The 17,322-nt window shown below is 50.7% G+C and overlaps 1 protein-coding gene across 1 annotated transcript in view; it reads left to right on the top strand.

Annotated features, from left to right (window-relative positions):
• Positions 1-17,322, top strand: part of PLA2G4E (phospholipase A2 group IVE) — a 64,915-nt gene that overhangs the window by 23,709 nt on the left and 23,884 nt on the right. Inside the window, exons 2-5 of the mRNA XM_065871710.1 lie at positions 5,547-5,619; positions 11,202-11,338; positions 14,935-15,066; positions 16,098-16,138. Coding sequence (XP_065727782.1) covers positions 5,547-5,619; positions 11,202-11,338; positions 14,935-15,066; positions 16,098-16,138 — 383 coding nt within the window. The remainder of the gene's footprint in view (positions 1-5,546; positions 5,620-11,201; positions 11,339-14,934; positions 15,067-16,097; positions 16,139-17,322) is intronic.

Below are 17,322 nucleotides of genomic sequence, written 5' to 3'. Positions count from 1 at the left end.
CACAGCCCTCAGGGGGCTGAGATAGCCTCTGGTCCACACGTGCTCCTGCCTCTCCTGTCTCGTTGAGTCTCCTGGAGCTTGGGCAAGGAGAAACCTCCACAGAGGGACAGAGCTTACCTTGAAGCGGGAATGAAGCAATTGAGAGCTGTGCCCATCCCTCTCAGGTCCTGGAGGGTCCATGACTCAGAGCTGGGATTTCTTGCCCTGACCTCTCACCTAGCCTGGGTGATAAAAAGGAAAACAGCCATAGTGGCTCCTCCCAGGTGACCCCTGGTCTGGGGTCAGACTAGCAGGGAAATGCTCTGGGATCCCACAGAGTTCCCATCCCAATGCTCTCCTTTTAGGGAGGGCCCTTGCCTCCTGGAAGCTATCGCCAGGCTGGTCTGAGCTCTGACACAGGTGTTGCACAGAACTGATGGATACACCCAGCTCTCTAGGGAGGAGGAGGTGGCATCGCCAGCCGGGCCTGCCCTGAGAAGCCCCGCGGAGGGGAGTTCCCACAGGTTCCCCGGGAGTTGTACTCCCTCGTCAGCTCCCAGACCTCATGCGCTGGTGTGGTTAGGGTATGTCTGACCCTAACCACTTCTGAAACAGGGTTGTCAGACCCTCCTCCCAACCCTCACCCGCACCTGGGAGCCAGGCCCTGGGAGCCCATCTGTAACTAAATATTCTTCTAATTTGCGATGATAGCTAGTTTCTTGGGGTGTGAGGACAGCCCCAAAATGGGAGCTGAGGGTTTTACTCCTGCCTCTGCTATTAACTAGTCTAGTGCGTGACCTGGAGCAAGCTTTTAACTGAGTTGGTTAATTCACGGAGAGAGCCAGCCTCCAGGTGGACGGAGAGGGCTCTGCCCTGCAGTCAGGTGGATCTGCGTCTGAGTCCTGGCCCAGCCCCTTCTGGGCTGCGTGACCCCATGTGAGATGCAAGCTCTCTAACCTCGGTCTTCTCCTCTGCAAAGCAGGATAACAGTGCCTTCCTCAGAGTATGGCTGGGATGGGGCGGGGGGCGGTAGTTGAGAACAGATGCAGCAACCCCAGGTAGAGCAGAGCCCAGCGCACTAGAGAAGGGTAAGGAATTGTATTCCCAACTTCCCCGCCAAAGTCCTATCTCTAAAGTGAGGGTTTGGGAAGGGGTAATATTGGATTACACAATAGCTAGTGCTGAGAGTCAAGCTCTTTTCCATATTAGCTGGCAAGATGCCCCTGTCCTGAGGAGTTTTCGGGGGAAATGGAGTCCTGGCAAGTCCAGCCCCAGGGACCGAGGCGAGGGAGGAGGCTGGAGCCAGGTGTGTCTGCAGCCTGAGCAGTGACTTCCCAGCAAACTGCCATCCAACCACCCTCCCTGCACAGCTGTTCTGGTTATTAAAGCGTCTAAATACACTCCTCCACTGGTTGCCAAATAATCCCTGCCTTCAGTTCTAGCCCCTCCAGGGAGTGCTCCCTGGTCCTTATCCCAGGACCCTCCAATACCCCCATGAACTGGAGGATTACTGCTCATCCCAACTCCAGGGCCGCAGCCTGGCCATGCCTGTTGTTAAACTTTCACCCTGATGCTCAGCCAGGGCATCCTATTGGAAGGATGAGCTTTTCCAAGTCCCTGAAGCTCTTACCTGGATCCCGTAAGCTACCCCATACACTTGGGTTCCGTAAGCTCACTGGTTTCAGGTTCCCATAGTCACAGACGCTGTACTTTGATCTATTACGTCTTTTTATTCATTACCTCTGGGGCCATGAAGTTTTGCTTGTGTCTAGCAGCACTCCAATTGAGCTGATCATCTCAGGAGCAAAATATGTACACTCATGTTAATCCCAGAAGGTCATTTTTCACAGACCTCATTTCTGGAATCATCTGGGCCCAAGACCCGAGTCCCATGTTCCCACTGCCTTCCTCTCTGCACCGCCCCTCTGGGCTCTCTCTCAAACCCTCCAGGCTCTGGCTTCCTGCTGGCAGATGTAAGAGTGCTTTGCAATTGGGTGTCTTCTGCAAATTCCTGGGCTAAAGGTGTAATCTGAGGCTCCAGGCTGACCACAAAGGAGCCATCTGTGGCCGCTAGAAAGCGAGGACTTCTCCAAGTACCCTTACAGTTCTGATGTGCTCTGGCTGTTTAAAACAGAGAGAGGTGATGAAATGTGTCAGAAGAACACTGTAAATAGAAGGACTGCCAGAGTGTGGGGATTATTTGGGGGCTCTGGGAGAATGAAGGGTGAAAAGAAGACTCTGCCAGGAAAATAGATTTTCAGAGGACAAGACCAAGCACGAGGAGATCAGGGTAAGCAGCACCCGTCTTCGTGTTTGCCGACGGTCGCTTTCAAGTAAGGTGACAGTATAATTGTGGTTATGAACGTGGGCTTAAGAATTAGAATTGGATTCAAACTCAGTTTCCTTTGATTCTAGCTGAGTGCTCGAAGTCAAAGGACTTAGGCTCAGATTCTCTATCTGTAAAGCAAGGCTAATAGTAAGATAAAATATAGAGATTATATACACAACACTTAGCATTTGGAAGACACTCAGCAGGTGGTAGCTGTGTTGTTAATGGGGCTGAGTTAGAGTAGAAAGAAATGGTCAGCCTCATCGGAAGGTATCGTGTTAGATGACAGCAGAGAGCTTTTCCTGGAAGGCTGGGAGACCTCAGGTGAGGTCCTGCGGGAAGCTGTGGAAGCTCATTCTCTCCCAGGGAAGACACAAGAGAGCTGGGCAGGGCCAAGGGCAGCGCCTCCTGGAGGCAAGAGAAGACCCATGATGGCCAAGAGGATCGTGACCCTGGGTTCAGAGACATGAGGAGTGACCCCTGCCTGGGCTGAGTGCTCAGGCAGCTCTCCACTTGTAGCCCTCTAGCTGCCTTCTGAGAAAATGGGCCAGGGGGAACAGGTTTCACCAGAATTGCTCTCCTGGATGAAAGCTGACTCCTGCCTCCTCACCAGATCAAACCAGGACACACGCTCTGCCCAGGTGGGGAGTGAGAATGACGAGCCCACGTGCCCAGAGGCTGAGCCGTATTTCCAGAACCAAAAGAGAAGCAGTGTTGTGACCTTTGGCCCAGTTACAAAGCTCAAAAGGCAATCCCATTAGAGCAAGTTATTGACCATGAATATATTCAACATTTCAGAGTTAATCTCACAGAAGGAATCCTCAGGCCTGTATGTGTCCGCCAGTGTGGCTTTTGTTCCGATTGTGAGGCAGTTGTTGGGGAGAGAGGAGGAAGAAGCCCTAAAACTGACGTATGTATCTATCTCAGGGATTAAGCAACTGTCTTCCCAGCCATCGTCCTATTGTTCCTGGTCAGAATTAAGCCCCAGAAGAGGCTGGAAGGACAGCCATCAAAATAACTGTTCTCATGACAAGGAAAAAAAATTTAACTATGTGTGATGATGGATAACTAAACTTCTTGTGGTAATCATATGGCAATACTAAATACATACATCAAATCATTATGTTGTATACCTCAACCTTATACAATGTTATATGACAACTATTTCTTAACTTTTAAAAAGATGGCAATACCTCTATTATAAAGGTTTTATGAGGATTAGAAACTATAAGAGAAGTGTCTAGCAAATAGTAATGTTACCAAATGCAAGTCCGTGTACCCGATGCACAGTGAGGCCAAACAATACCAAAATGTCGGAGTTTGGAGCAGAGGAAAGTTTATTGCAGGGCCATGCAAGGAGACTGGTGGCTCATGCCTTAAAAATTCCCAAACTCCCTGAAAGCTTTCAGCAAAGCCCTTTTATAGGAAAGGTGAAGGAGGGGCATGGTTAGTTGTTGCAGACTTCTTGGTGTCCGATCCTTTGTTCTTGAGGTCAGGTCACAGTCAGGTCACGATATTCCTGTAAACCTCCACCAAAACAAATGTTATTCTCTCTTCTGACAAGAAAGGGCAAGGTCCCAAGGCTCAACTTTTGCCCTCTGAGGTCCAGGCTCTGGTAAGTGGAGGGGGGTCCCTATGTGGGCTGGTTCCCTGCCTGGGAGTGTTGGACCAGCCTCCAGTCTGGGTCCTCGCGCCAGTGCCCAGGCCTGGCTGAGGAGGCAGATCTCAGCTGGCGGTGTCCTCAGGGCAAGATCTCCGGACCCTGCACAGATCTCATCACTGAGGAAGCCAGACACCCAGGAACCAGCTGGCCCTTGGGCTCCTCAGGCCACCCAGACAGGGGTGGGTCCCACGGCCTGTGACCCATGGAGACCCCGCCGCCATTAGGTCGCAGAGGCGGGGACTGCGGAGAGGTTCACTGCTGCTTCGTGGCCTGGGCCCGGCCAGTGGGTGGCCATGGCAAGGGCTCTGGAGCTCTGCGAGACCCAGCACCCAGCCTGTGCCCCAGGAGCCCAGCTCACCCGCTGGCCTGAGGCTGGAGGGCCCTGGGGAGAAGGCCACTGTCCACCTCCACTGCACTCTCTGCCCCAGGACCCTCGTGAGGCTGACTGAGTGGGACCTCTAACCCCTGAGCTCAGGGTCTCGCACTAAGGGTCGGTGCCTGCCCTGCCCCGCTCTGCCCCACCCCTACTGCAGTACGTGTTCAGTAGATGCTATTACAAATAGTATCATCTCTGCTAACCGCCAAGGCAGATGAACTATCTGTGGGCAGTCTGAGTTGAAAATAAAAATGATTATAAATAGTGACCTTTTCTGAGTGGTGGCATTATGGGGACTGTTTTCCTTCATACTCTCATGTTTTTCCCTAAATCCCAATGTTATATTGTTTTTAATTTTTATTTATTTGTCTGCGTTGCGTCTTCATTGCTGCACACGGGCTTTTTCTAGTTGTGGCGAGCGGGGGCTCTTCTTCGTTGCAGTGCGCAGGCTTCTCATTGCCATGGCTTCTGTTGTTGTGGAGCATGGGCTCTAGGCGCCCGGGCTTCAGTAATTGCAGCACGCGGGCTTCAGTAGTTGTGGCTCACAGGCTGTAGAGCGCAGGCTCGGTAGTTGTGGCGCATGGACTTAGTTGCTCCACGGCATGTGGGATCTTCCTGGACCAGGGCTCGAACCTGTGTCCCCCTGCATTGGCAGGCAGATTTTTAACCACTGCGCCACCAGGGAAGTCCCCCAATATTATTTTAAATACAGAAGAATTGCATCTTCTTGGAAGGGTAGAAAGTGATTCTAGTAACATGGAGTGGACGATGTGGAGAGTAAAGGGTTCCAGTTCAGTGGCCTCTATAAATGTCGTTGGGTGGGTTGGAGGAGTCCGATGGTGTCTGCCATGGGCGTGGGCTGGGAGTGGACAGTAAAATGACTCGTCTAAGCCTGGGTCAAATGCTCAGGAAAAGGGCTTCCAATTCCAAGATCCAAACAAGCAAGACAGGGACGGAACAGGCATGAAGCTGTCCCTCTTCCCGGGTGTGCTGGCTCAGAGTAGGGTGAGGACAAAGCCCCTCACGTCCACAGCCTCGGGCCGCCTGGGGACCAGAAGCAGCCTCCAGAGCCCAGAAACACCGATGGACAGTGTGGAGGTTACTTGAGCCTGGGCAGCGGGAGCCTGTGCTGCTCTCTCCGTCAAGGCCACCTGCCACAATCACCCAAAGAGTGAGTCCACTGTCCTCTCAATCCACAGGAGGAGCTGTCTCCATGCCACCTGCTGACAGTGAGGGTCATCCGGATGAAAAACGTCCAACAGGCTGACGTGGGTGAGTATTCCCCTCCCTCTTCCCTCCTTCTTCTCTGCGTCTGGGGCCAGGATGGAGACAGGCCCCGGGGGAGAAATGGTCAGGTGTGGCTGTGTGTGTGCGCGCATGAGTGTGTGTGTGTGTGTGTGTGTGTGTGTGTGCACGCTCTATGTTCAAGTTGTATTTCAGACTTTGGGGTTTGTATCATTTTCCCAGGCCCCTCCCTCTGGCTGCACCCTTGGCATGACCGGCCCCTGCATTTGGCCTCCTCCAACGGCTCACTTCGCTCTCTCCTCCCCACTCTCCCCTCCCTGGGATCCGTTCCAGGAGTAGCTTTTCCCACACTGGGCACTCCTTGCCTCTATATGAGTCTAGGGGCTGTTAGGGGTGGCGGGGAAGGAAGGGCCCTTGAGTACCATGGAGCCAGCTGCCGGCCAGCCCCAGTGCTCTTCTCAGGACCTGGATCTCAAACGGGTTCTACAGTGCATGCCAGGTGCCCCATAGTGCCGAGTTCCTCAATTCAGTCCATGGATGTGGTTTGACTCACCAGGGCTCTTTGTGCAGGGTCTTCTTGCAGCTTTAATGTCCCTTTCATCCCAGCCCCTGCTGCATTCCCAGACCACGGGGACCCAGGGAAGTCTTTGGCTTCAGGAAGAAATGAAGGCATCTGGGTGGGCAGAACAAAAGCCCCTCCCTATGCTGCCCTCATCTCCCCCCACCCCATCCAGTGAGGAAGCTTGGCCCTCAAGGAGGAGAAAGCTCTGTGTCAAGGCCCATGGCTGAGGGGGTCACCACTCACTGGTGACCACACAGGAATCGCCCAAGGGCTCCAGTTTCCCCAAAGCTCTGTTATACTGCCCTCACCCCAGGATTCAATTAGCCTGGGAGAGCCGTGATACACAGGGAGGTGTCTATGCCCAAAGCAATTATAGAGTAGTAATAGAGGATGGCATTCTCATCTTGTCACCACAGAATTTAGAACTGGAGGACACTGAAAGCTGGGAGTAGCTGAGGAAAGCTGCTTTGAGGGGACAGGGTGTGAGCATCCAGAGGCCTGGGGAGCCCAGTCTGAGGGAGAGGAGCTGCGTCCCCCCGAACCCCTGCTGGGGGCCAGCTGGAGCCAGACATCCAAACACCATTCATCTTCCACACAACCTGAGGGCAGGGCTGTGGGGCCCATTTCGCACGTTGAGGATTAACTGCCGAAAGCAGAATCAGTGTTTGATGCCAGGTCTGGACCGCTGGGGGTTAGGGGAGACAAGCCAGGAGGAGGAGGTCAGAGCCGTTCAGAGGGTTGACAGGAATCTAAGTGATGGGCACCTGAGCTCTTGAGGAAGGGATTGCATGACTTCCCGAGGGCTTATACGCAGATGGTGCAGGAGCACAGGTGGGAGAGGCTGACGAACCTTCCGCGAAGCTGTCGCTGCAACACTGCCATGTAAGGATGAGTGTGGAGGGTGGAGGAAGGAGGGCCCTGGAGCCCCAGAGAGAACAAAGGGGTCAGGCAGCATTCAGACTGGGCCCCTGGGAGGGTGAGTGTCCAGAGCCCATGCCAGGGGAGCAATTGCAGCCAGCATCATTTTGGGCCTGGCTCTGTCACAAGACCCGCCAGAGGGCCACGGACTTCTTGGGCTTCTCGGGACCGCTCAGGCCACCAGTGACTGTGACCTGAGGAGCCTGGAAGTGTCCGCTGGACCCAGGACCTGCCTGCCTCTTCTGCCTTTCCTGCCGTGCCAGCATGGGTCATCAGACACCTCAGCCCATTTCCCTCATGGACGGCCACAGCTCTCACATGCCGGCAGCTGCCTCGCCTGCCTCGGCTCCTCTGGAGGCGTGTCTGTCCCAGCCCTGTGCGTCATGCGGGCCTCACACTCGCACGGCGTGCCTACACCTGTGCGCTCAGACCTTCCCCCGCGTCCAGGGCCCTTCCTTTTGTCTTCTCCCTGCTACACCCGTCACCTATAAGCCCTAGAGGTGGGGGTGGGATGGGGAACAGGAACCAGAGAAACAGGCTGAGGTCTGCTCCACCACCCTCCTCTCCCCCTTCCCCACACACGCCTCTGGCACACAGGCTGCCCTTCGGGGACACCCTGGCCCCTTTGGGAACCCCTTTTTATGTTTTCCTCGTTTCCCTAAAGAACAGCGTCCGGGGGCAGCCGTGGTGTCTGGGGGTGTCAGCAGCCCAGGTCACGTGTCTGGATCCACAGTTGTCACGGGCTGGGATCTGTTGCTGCCTCACCTGGGTTGAGTCTATCCTAACCTCTTGCAGGTCCTGGGTTACCCTTGCCCCACGTTGTGCCTTCCAGCTTGGATCAAAAACAAGCTCTTCTCTGGTTCAGTCCTGTAATGGGTGCCTGAGTTTCTAAGATTTCCAGGAGGCTGAAAGGGATGAGATTCAGGGATGAGATTCAGGGGTGACTGCCCCATCAAGGAGCACACCACCCAGCCCTGCACCAGGGCTGGGAGAAAATCAGCCCGGAAATCTCCCCACTGTCAAGAGTTTTTACTCCTCTTGGGAAAATAAACTCAAACGAGCACTCCCAGGGGGTGTGAGGCAGATGTCTCTAAGGTATTAGGCAGACAATGTTCTTGACATCTATAGAGATCATTGAGTCATCTCGGCCACCCACATTCTGGGAAAAGAGACATGTCATTCTGATGACCAAGCCCTCTGTCACTTCATGAAGAACAAGGATTAGAACCTATCTGTGCTTAGGAAATTCCCTGAAGTCCCTGAAATTCTCAGAATTGGGTCATCCTTGCTTAACCACTCTTCATTGCCAGCTCGACGGTCACTGCCTTACAGTCAGTTAATTATGCCCATGCCCCAGATCGTCATCTGGGTCCAGCGGCTACCTCATCATCCCTCCTTCCCCAGGATTAATCGCCTCTTGGGCTGCACTCTCCTTCCCAACCTTGTTGGGGAGGAGGTGGAATGCCTCCCTGCGAAGGGACTAGGAAATAAATTAATGCTTGACATGTGGGTGTCTGATCAATCCTGGCTCTTCCAGGAGTTTTTTTATCTTAATTAGAGATTTAAGCCTTCGGCCAAAATACCTAAAACTTTATTTAGTGGATTTAATGGGACAATTTTAGGCATGGACTGATGATAGCAAAGGGATGTTAGAGGGAAAGGGGCCTTTACAGGGTCTTTCAAATCATGCTAAGCAAGTGGGTGTAGGCCTGGTGGGTCCCAGCCTGCAGGCTCCTTGTGTACAGGAGGCAGACCAGCAGGAGGTGCCCCAGAGTCCAGGAAAAGCCAAGGGAGGGGTCCAGGAGGACTAAGCAGGTCCCCAGGGAGCCTCCCTCTGAGCAGAGCCATTAAACATGCCTATCTATATCTGTGATGACTCAGCCCAGAATTTCTTGGGTACTGATACAGCCCAATAGCAGGAAGTTGGGCTTTTCTATCATTCATTTATTCAACAAATATCTAGCGGTGCCAACATGGGTCTCCTGAGCTTCCCAGGGTGCAGTGGGAGGTGGAGACAGATGCACCGACCTGCCATTGCAGTGAACTGTAGCCAGTGCTCCATCGGGAGGAGAGCAGAGGGCCCTGGGCTACAAGAGGCACCTGGCCCAGACTTGGAGGTTCAGACGAGGCTTCCAGAGGAGGTCTCTTCTGCAACCTGAAGGGGCTAACCAAGGAAGGGTGGCGTGAAGGAGGAACAGAAGGGTGTTCATTGCAAGACGGCATGGCCTTTGAGACCTACAAGGGACTGGGTTTGGCTGGAGTCTGGAGTGTGAGTGTTTATGTGCGTGCATGTGTGCACACACCTCTGTGTGTGTGTGTGTGTGTGTGTGTGTGTGTGTGTGTGTGTGTGTGTGTGTGTGTTTGGGGGCAGGGGCTGGGGTGATAGGGAAGATGGAAAGATGAAGCTGAGGCTGGGAAAGTGGGAGGGGCATCCATGCTGAATGGGTGGGACTCCTTTCTGAAGGCATATGGGAGCCACTAAAGGATCTTAAACTGGAGAGTGACATGGTCAGATGGGAAAAGAGCCCTCTGGTTTCTCTAAAAAGAAAAGATTAGGGTGGGGCAGGACAGAAGACAGGGCACCCACTGGGGCAGTGGCAGCAGAGATGAAGGTGGCTTGCACCAAGGCAGTGACCATGCAAGTAGGGAGAAGTGGACAGGCTGGAGAGCTCCAAGGAGTTAAGTCGACTCAAGGTGAGAGTCAAAGGCGATATTTGGTGTCTAGTCAGGACACCTGAGTTGACGGTGAGGAAGAACAGGTTAGGTGTGGAAGGAAAGATAGGGATGATGTCATCATTTTCTTTTGACTCTGTTGGGTTTGGGTCATTCTTTGTGTTTGGATTAATGATGATTACGACATTTAAAGGACAGGGTCATCTCACCTCTATTCAATGGGAGGAAGGCCATGAATTCCAATTCACTGAATGGTGAACCCTCACAGATTAACCAGACAGCGGGGATGAAATCAGAAACTAGGGATGCTTGTGTTGCAAACCATGGTTATTAAGTCTGATAAAGTTCTCAGTATAGAGACAATATAGGACTAAGTCAGTCTGGGGAGTGGGTCACCTCTGGTTCCACTCTCACAGGACATTATTAATTATAATTAGGAGGTAGTTTGGATGAGTCTTATCAGTACAGAACTCGCATCCCTGCCCAGCTTTACTATCTAGAAGACTCTCTGACACTGGAAACTGTATTGACTCTTCCCGTTCTCTATGAATCGGGTGGGTACCCTGGGAATGACCGAAGAAGAGTGACGAGAGCAATCGTGGCACCTCTTCCTCCCTCCTCCCAGGTAGAATGGAGGGAAGGTGCTGGGCTGGGCTGCCATTTTTCACTGTATGCCTTCTGCTGCTCCAAACAGAAGACCCAGGAGGCTTTCTTTCACTTCAGGAGGGCCTGTTGAGGTCACAGCCTTTGTCCTTCTCCAGAGCACTTACAGCATCATCACAGTTGCGTTGTTCTTTCAAATGAAAAATAAAGTATGTGGTCTTAGATGTGAGGGTTTCTTGGGTCACACACCCCATGTGGGGAGACCAGCAGAGATATGAAAAGCCCGGCGGGGTGTATCTGAGACGTTAGTCACGTGTGGATGGTAGTCCCTGCCCCTAGATCCTGCTGAATAGCTTGTTCCACTCAAGCCCTTCCCCGCTGGGGCCCTCTAGGCTGACTCCCAGCCGATGGTGTCCCTTCTAATCCTTGTTGCTCCTCAGCCCAGAGGAAGAGCTGGGCCCTACTGTGGTTTCCCTGGTACCCTGGGCTAAGGCAAGAGATAAACTGGGCCCTTGGGGGCTAGTCCTCCAGATCTTCCCCTGGCAGAGGGAAAATTGTGCAACTGTACCTTGTCGCAAACCAACAGGTGTTTGCTCAGAGAGCCAGGGTGCTGCTGAGAAGAGCCAGAGGCCATCTGTGTCCACGAGAACAGTCAGTGGGACCTGGGTCCCCTCTGTGAAACCTCTAGCCTGCAGTCCGTTACCTTCTCAGGGTTCTGGGAAAAAGGTCTCTGGAGAGTCAGAGCCATGAGTCAGGAGGGGACCAGAAGCTGGCTTCTGCCTCCACACTCTCTCCTCTCTGGACCTGGGTTGGCTCCTCACCCTCCCCTCCCACCCTTGTCTTCCTCGGACAGTAAGCCTGACAGACTGCTTTGTGAGCCTCTGGCTGCCCACCAGTTCTCATAAGAGGCTGAGGACTAGGACCATCCCCAACTGCCGAAACCCAGAGTGGAATGAAAGCTTCAAGTTCCAGATCCAGACCCAGGTGAAGGTGAGACGTGGGGGACAGCACCTGCCTGCCCTGCTTGCTATCCCCCTCCTTGCCTGCTTGTCCTTCTCTCTGATCATGTGCCCTTCTTATGACTATTTGTTTTTCTTTCTTTTTTTAAATTAATTTTTATTGGAGTACACTTGCTTTACAATGTTGTGTTAGTTTCTTGCTGTACAGTAAAGTGAATCAGTTATACGTATACATATATCCCCTCTTTTTTAGATTTCCTTCCCACTTAGGTCACCACAGAGCACTTGAGTAGAGTTCCCTGTGCTATACAGTAGGTTCTCATTAATTATCTATTTTATCTGTAGTAGTGTATATATGTCAGTCCCAATTTCCCATTTCATCCCACCCGCCTTCCCCCCTTAGTAACCATAAGTTTTTTCTTTACATCTGTGACTCTATTTTTTCTTTGCAAATAAGTTCATCTCTACTGTTTTTCTAGATTCCAAGTATAAGTGATATTAAATGATATTTGTTTTTCTCTTTCTGACTTCACTCTGTTTGACAGTTTCTAGGTCCATCCACGTCTCTGCATATGGCACTGTTTCATTCCTTTTTATGGCTGAGTAATATTGCATTGTATATATGTACCACATCTTTTTTATCCATTCCTCTGTCAATGGACATTTAGGTTGTTTCCATGTCCTGGCTATCATAAATAGTGCTGCAATGAACATTGGGGTGAATGCATCCTTTCGAATTATAGTTTTCTCTGGATATATACCTAGGAATGGGATTGTTAGGTCATATAGTAGCTCTACTTTTAGTTTTTTAAAGAACCTTCATACTGTTCTCCATAGTGGCTATAGCAATTTACATTCCCACCAACAGTGTAGGAGGGTTCCCCTTTCTCCACACCTTCTCCAACATTTATTGTTTGTAGACTTTTTGATGATGGCTATTCCAACTGGTGTGAAATGATACCTCATTGTAGTTTTGATTTGCATTTCTCTAATAATTAGTGATGTTGAGCACTTTTTCATGTGCTTTTTGGCCATCTCTATGTCTTCTTTGGAGAAATGTCTATTTAGATCTTCTGCCCATTTTTTGATTGGGTTGTTTAGTTTTTCAGGTTTTTTTGTTTTTTTTTTCTTTTTTTTTTTTATTGAGCTACATGAGCAGTTGGTAAATTTTGGAGATTAATCCCTTGTCAGTTGCTTCATTTGCAAATATTTTCTCCCATTCTGAAGGTTGTCTTTTCGTTTTGTTTATGGTTTCCTTTGCTGTGCAAAAGGTTTTAAGTTTAATCAGGCCCCATTGGTTTATTTTTGTTTTTATTTTCATTACTCTAGGTGGTGGATTGAAAAATATCTTGCTGTGATTTATGTCAGAGAATGTTCTGCCTACATTTTCCTCCAAGAGTTTTATAGTATCCAGACTTAGGTCTTTAATCCATTTTGAGTTTATTTTTGTGTATGGTGTTAGGGAGTGTTCTAATTTCATTCTTTTACATGTAGCTGTCCAGTTGTCCCAGCCCCAGTTATTGAAGAGACTGTCTTTTCTCCATTGTATATTCTTGCCTCTTTTGTCATAGATTAGGTGGCCATAAGTGCATGGGTTTTTCTCTGGACTTTCTATCTTGTTCCATTGATCTATATTTCTGTTTTTGTGCCAGTACCATACTGTTTTGATTACTGTGACTTTGTAGTATAATGACTATTTGTATTTTTTTAATAAATTTATTTATTTATTTATTATTTTGGCTGCATTTGGTCCTCGTTGCTGTGTGCGGGCTTTCTCTAGTTGCAGCGAGTGGGGGCTACTCTTCATTACGGTGTGCAGGCTTCTCATTGCGGTGGTTTCTCTTGTTGCGGAGCACGGGCTCTAGGCATGCAGACTTCAGTAGTTGTGGCACGCGGGCTCAGTGGTCGTGGCTTGCGGGCTCTGGAGCGCAGGCTCAGTAGTTGCAGCACACGGGCTTAACTGCTCCATGGCGTGTGGGATCTTCTCAGACCAGGGATCGAACCTGTGTCCCCTGCATCGGGAGGCAGATTCTTAACCACTGCATCACCAGGGAAGTCCCTATTTGTCTTTCTTTCTACCGACTTCTTGTCCTCCTATCGACCTATCTGTCTCCCCACTCACCCACTCCTTCCTTCTGCCTGTCTCACGCTTGTCCCTCTAGGCATACTTATCCTTCTACCCTCTTTCCTGTCTCTCTTGTCCTACCTAATTGTCACTGGAACTGGATGTCTCCTGCCCCAAAATAGAGTGTATTTCCAGTATCTTCCAGAACATACTCCAAGCAGGAGAATGTAGAGAAGAGCCATTCTACTCACTAGGCCCAAGACCAGTCTAATTCCGGCCAGAGGGCTTTCTCTATCTTAAATCCTTTTTAGATGGCTTTATTATTTCTAATTCCTTGGGTGTGTGTTCTTCATTTGTTGAGTTGCTGTTTCATGGTATTTGTCTTCTTCAGATATATGGTGACTCTAAGTTGAGCTCACATCTCCTGAGGGAGAATCCTCTCTTGAACATCCTGAGTTGTGACAGCTTCAGCAGGGTGCCCTTAAGACAAGCTTGGCCTCATCATGGAGGCATCAAACCCAGTCTTGAGGCATTTGAGGCTTGACAGCTCCATCAAGCTTACTGCTTTCATATTTTAGGGATGCTTTTCCATTCCGAGTTAATGACATATCCTTTTTGTTTTCAAGAAGGGCTTTATATTTATTGTTTTAAAAATATCTTTTCTATCATATATATGGTTTTTGGTGAGAAAGGGGGATTTCAGTTTGGGCTCAGCCTACCATCTTGAAAACAGAATTCGTGTTTCTTTTGTCTGAAGATCTGTGGGGCTGCTGGGTTGGTTCAGGGACACACCTGGTTTCTAGTCATTACAAAGTCAACAGATCTCATTCAGCTGGGAACCCCCAGAACCACCTCATGCCCACTAGATAGGAACCAAAGAGGCAAACCCAGCCCCAACCTACATCTCTCAGGATCCTTGGGAAAAGTGGCCTCAGAGGCCAATCCATGTCACCTAAAATCATTGACCTTAGAGTTCAGCCAGACGACAGGGTAGCTGCTCCATCCTTGACATACAGCTTTGGGACCATCCATGAGACCTCTTTAGGGGCTGATGAGCCAAAGGACAGAGTTCCAATATGTCATCCCAACCCAATCAAACCCTCTATAATCTTTGCCACATCACTCCCCTGGAGTGTGAAGATGTTAGCTTCCTTTAGCTCGGTTTTCTAGTGCCAAAGAAACTGTCTTCAGCTCCTGGGTCCCAATGCTGGATACATTCTATGTCTTGACAGGGGTCTTGTCTGCTGTGCCCTTCCATCTCTCCCCCAGGTGAAATGAAATCCCTCACACTTCACAAGCCCCTGCCAAGCTTGCAAAAGAGCAAAATTTCCCAGTAGGAGAATCAGAGAAGAAGGGCAGGAAGGCTTCAGAGAGTTGCAAAGAAGGGAATAGACACTTTCCTCTCTTAATTCATGTCCCTACAGATGTCCCTCACACCTGAGCGGTGCTGGCTCCCATCCCTCAGACCCACCTCCTCACTAGGACTGAGGTCAGGCCGCTCATCCTGGGAATGGGTTGATGCAACCTTGGTAACCAGACTTGCACCCTCCATTCTCCCCTAGAACGTGCTAGAGCTGAGCGTCTGTGATGACGACACGGTGACACCAGATGACCATTTATTGACAGTTCTCTATGACCTCACCAAGCTCTGCTTCCGAGAGAAAACCCACGTGAAGTTCCCACTCAACACAGAGGTGAGTGCAGGTGCCCCAGCCCTCAGCCTCCTGCTTCACGAGGGGCAGCTGGTTATTCCTATGATGTTGTTCTATGGGATCCTCTCTCTGTAGCCAGGTCAGGAGAAGATAGCACTGCTGTTCAAATCCCAGCGCTTTGGCTTACTATCAATAGCTCTGTGACCCTGCAGAAATTGCTTAATTCCTCTGAGTTCTGTTACCTCGTCTATACAATAGTGATAGTAAGACCTACCACACAGGGTCACTGTGAGGCTTAAATGAGAATACATAATTAAGGCATCTAGCACTGTTCACAGTACAAAATGGAGACAGAATAAGTGTTGATTCCCTTTCTTTCCTTAGAGTCCCGCTTCTGGGATGGTCCCAGGGGACAGAAGACAGATAAGGAGTACAAATATGCAAATCAGAGGAAGTCAGAGCTGAAAAGGCCCAGGATGTTATCAATTCATTCAACAAGTATTTGAATGCCCTATGGGCCAGGCACTGTTCCGTGCACTGGCGACACCTCAGGGACAAGCATCCCTGCCCTCACCTGGCTTATACTCTGTGGGGAAATTAAGGTCCAGTGAGGGAGGTCATGACTTCCTGAAGTTACACAGCAAGAGATGCAAAGCAGTAGCTGAAAGAAGGGGCTCCTAGCCTTCAGAGTTGAGCTTGCTGGGGGCAATATCTCCCTTGTCCCAGGCCCTGAGCCCCTTGGAGAAGAAGGGGAGCAATGGAAGCTGGAGGGAGAGGATGAAAGGAAAATGTTCTGGGGCAGAGAGATTTACCTGCTGGGTCTAGGGGTCAACTCCACACCCTGACCCTCCCCTGGGTGGTCAGTGATGTTCCTGATATCAAAGACTTGGGGACAGAGGGAGGCAGAGGGGACAAAAAGAGCCAGGAGCAGCTGCCCCCACGCCAAGACAGCAGGACAGCCATGTGCGAAGGACAGGGGCAGGTCCACAGGGTCTCCTGGGATGGCACAGGATCTTGGTCTGCAGAGAGGCGTAGACACAGCTCACAACTGCAGTCTCTTCCTCCCCCTGCAGGGCATGGAGGAGCTGGAGGTGGAGTTCCTGCTGGAGGAGAGGTGAGTAGGACCCAACCCCCCAGGATTCCACCAAGGTCCTGACCCCAAAGCAGCTTCTGGGCACAGGCATTGTACAGCTGGGTCCTCCTTTCTGCAGTTCCCCACCCCCACTTCTACTCCCACCCTTGACGCTCCTCACTGTGCATCAGAATCACTTGGGAACTTCTAAATCCCATAGGTGCCCGGGCCCGCCCCCCTTCTCATCCAGGTCTACTGATGTCAGTATTGCTTTAAAGATCTAGTACTCTGGCCAAATCACCTGCCTCAGCTCCCCAGCATTTCTGAGAGTGGCCTCTGGGAAGACTTCCTGCCACCGTGGGGATGGGGCCTTCTTGAGGCCACGCTAAGAAAGAGGTCAGGACCAAGGCGTCTCCTCCTGGACCCAGGACTGTTAGAACAAACTCCCCCAAACCTGGCCTGAAGCAGAGGCCATGCCCCTCCGCAGTCAACTCTGGAACCAAGTCAAGGGGAGGCTCAGGACAGAGATGTGGGGTTATTTCTCATCATGTCCAATTAAGAAAAAGGTCCAGGGTCCTGGAGGTATGACTGTGCCGTGGACTCAAGTGGAATTGGATCACAGAGCTGGAGTGTGGGAAGAAGAGGACACAGAGAGAGAAAGGAGAGGGAAGGGCGGTGAGGGAGGGGAGTAGGGTTCGTGCCGGGAGGGGACAAGCCTGCCCTGGGGCAGCAGTGTGCCTTGTGATTGGGCAACCAGCTTCTTAACCCTGGCAGAACTCAGTCCCCTGGACTTATTAACAGCCCAGGGACAGGGGGACAATGAGAGGCAGGAACAAGAACAAGAGGGCTTGTCAAATTCCACCCGGAGAATCCTCTGCATAGGGGGTCTTGGAACTATTTGAGGTGCCTCATTAAAATCAACTTAAATTAAAATTTAAATTAAATTTGACAAATTAAAATCAACTGTATTTGTTTCATGTGAAAGAAAATCTGGGCTCTCTCCTTCAGTTCTTGGTTTGACAGGACTTTTAGGGGGAAAAACATTCCTTGGGTGAATTAGAAAGTGGCTTACAAAATGGAATACGTCAGCATTGGTAATCAGAGTTGATATGGAAACACAGTCATCTTGGGCTTAATTTTGACAAGGGAGGCTGTGGACTCCCCTAGGCGAATTGTAACCTTGGAGGCTTTCTCAGCTTTGTAACACAAGGACATTTCACACTCAC

The sequence above is a fragment of the Phocoena phocoena genome, chromosome 2 (assembly GCF_963924675.1).
Source record: "Phocoena phocoena chromosome 2, mPhoPho1.1, whole genome shotgun sequence".
NCBI lineage: Eukaryota > Metazoa > Chordata > Mammalia > Artiodactyla > Phocoenidae > Phocoena > Phocoena phocoena.
Note: the sequence above shows the minus strand (reverse complement) of the source record. Positions and strands in the feature narration are given on the sequence as shown.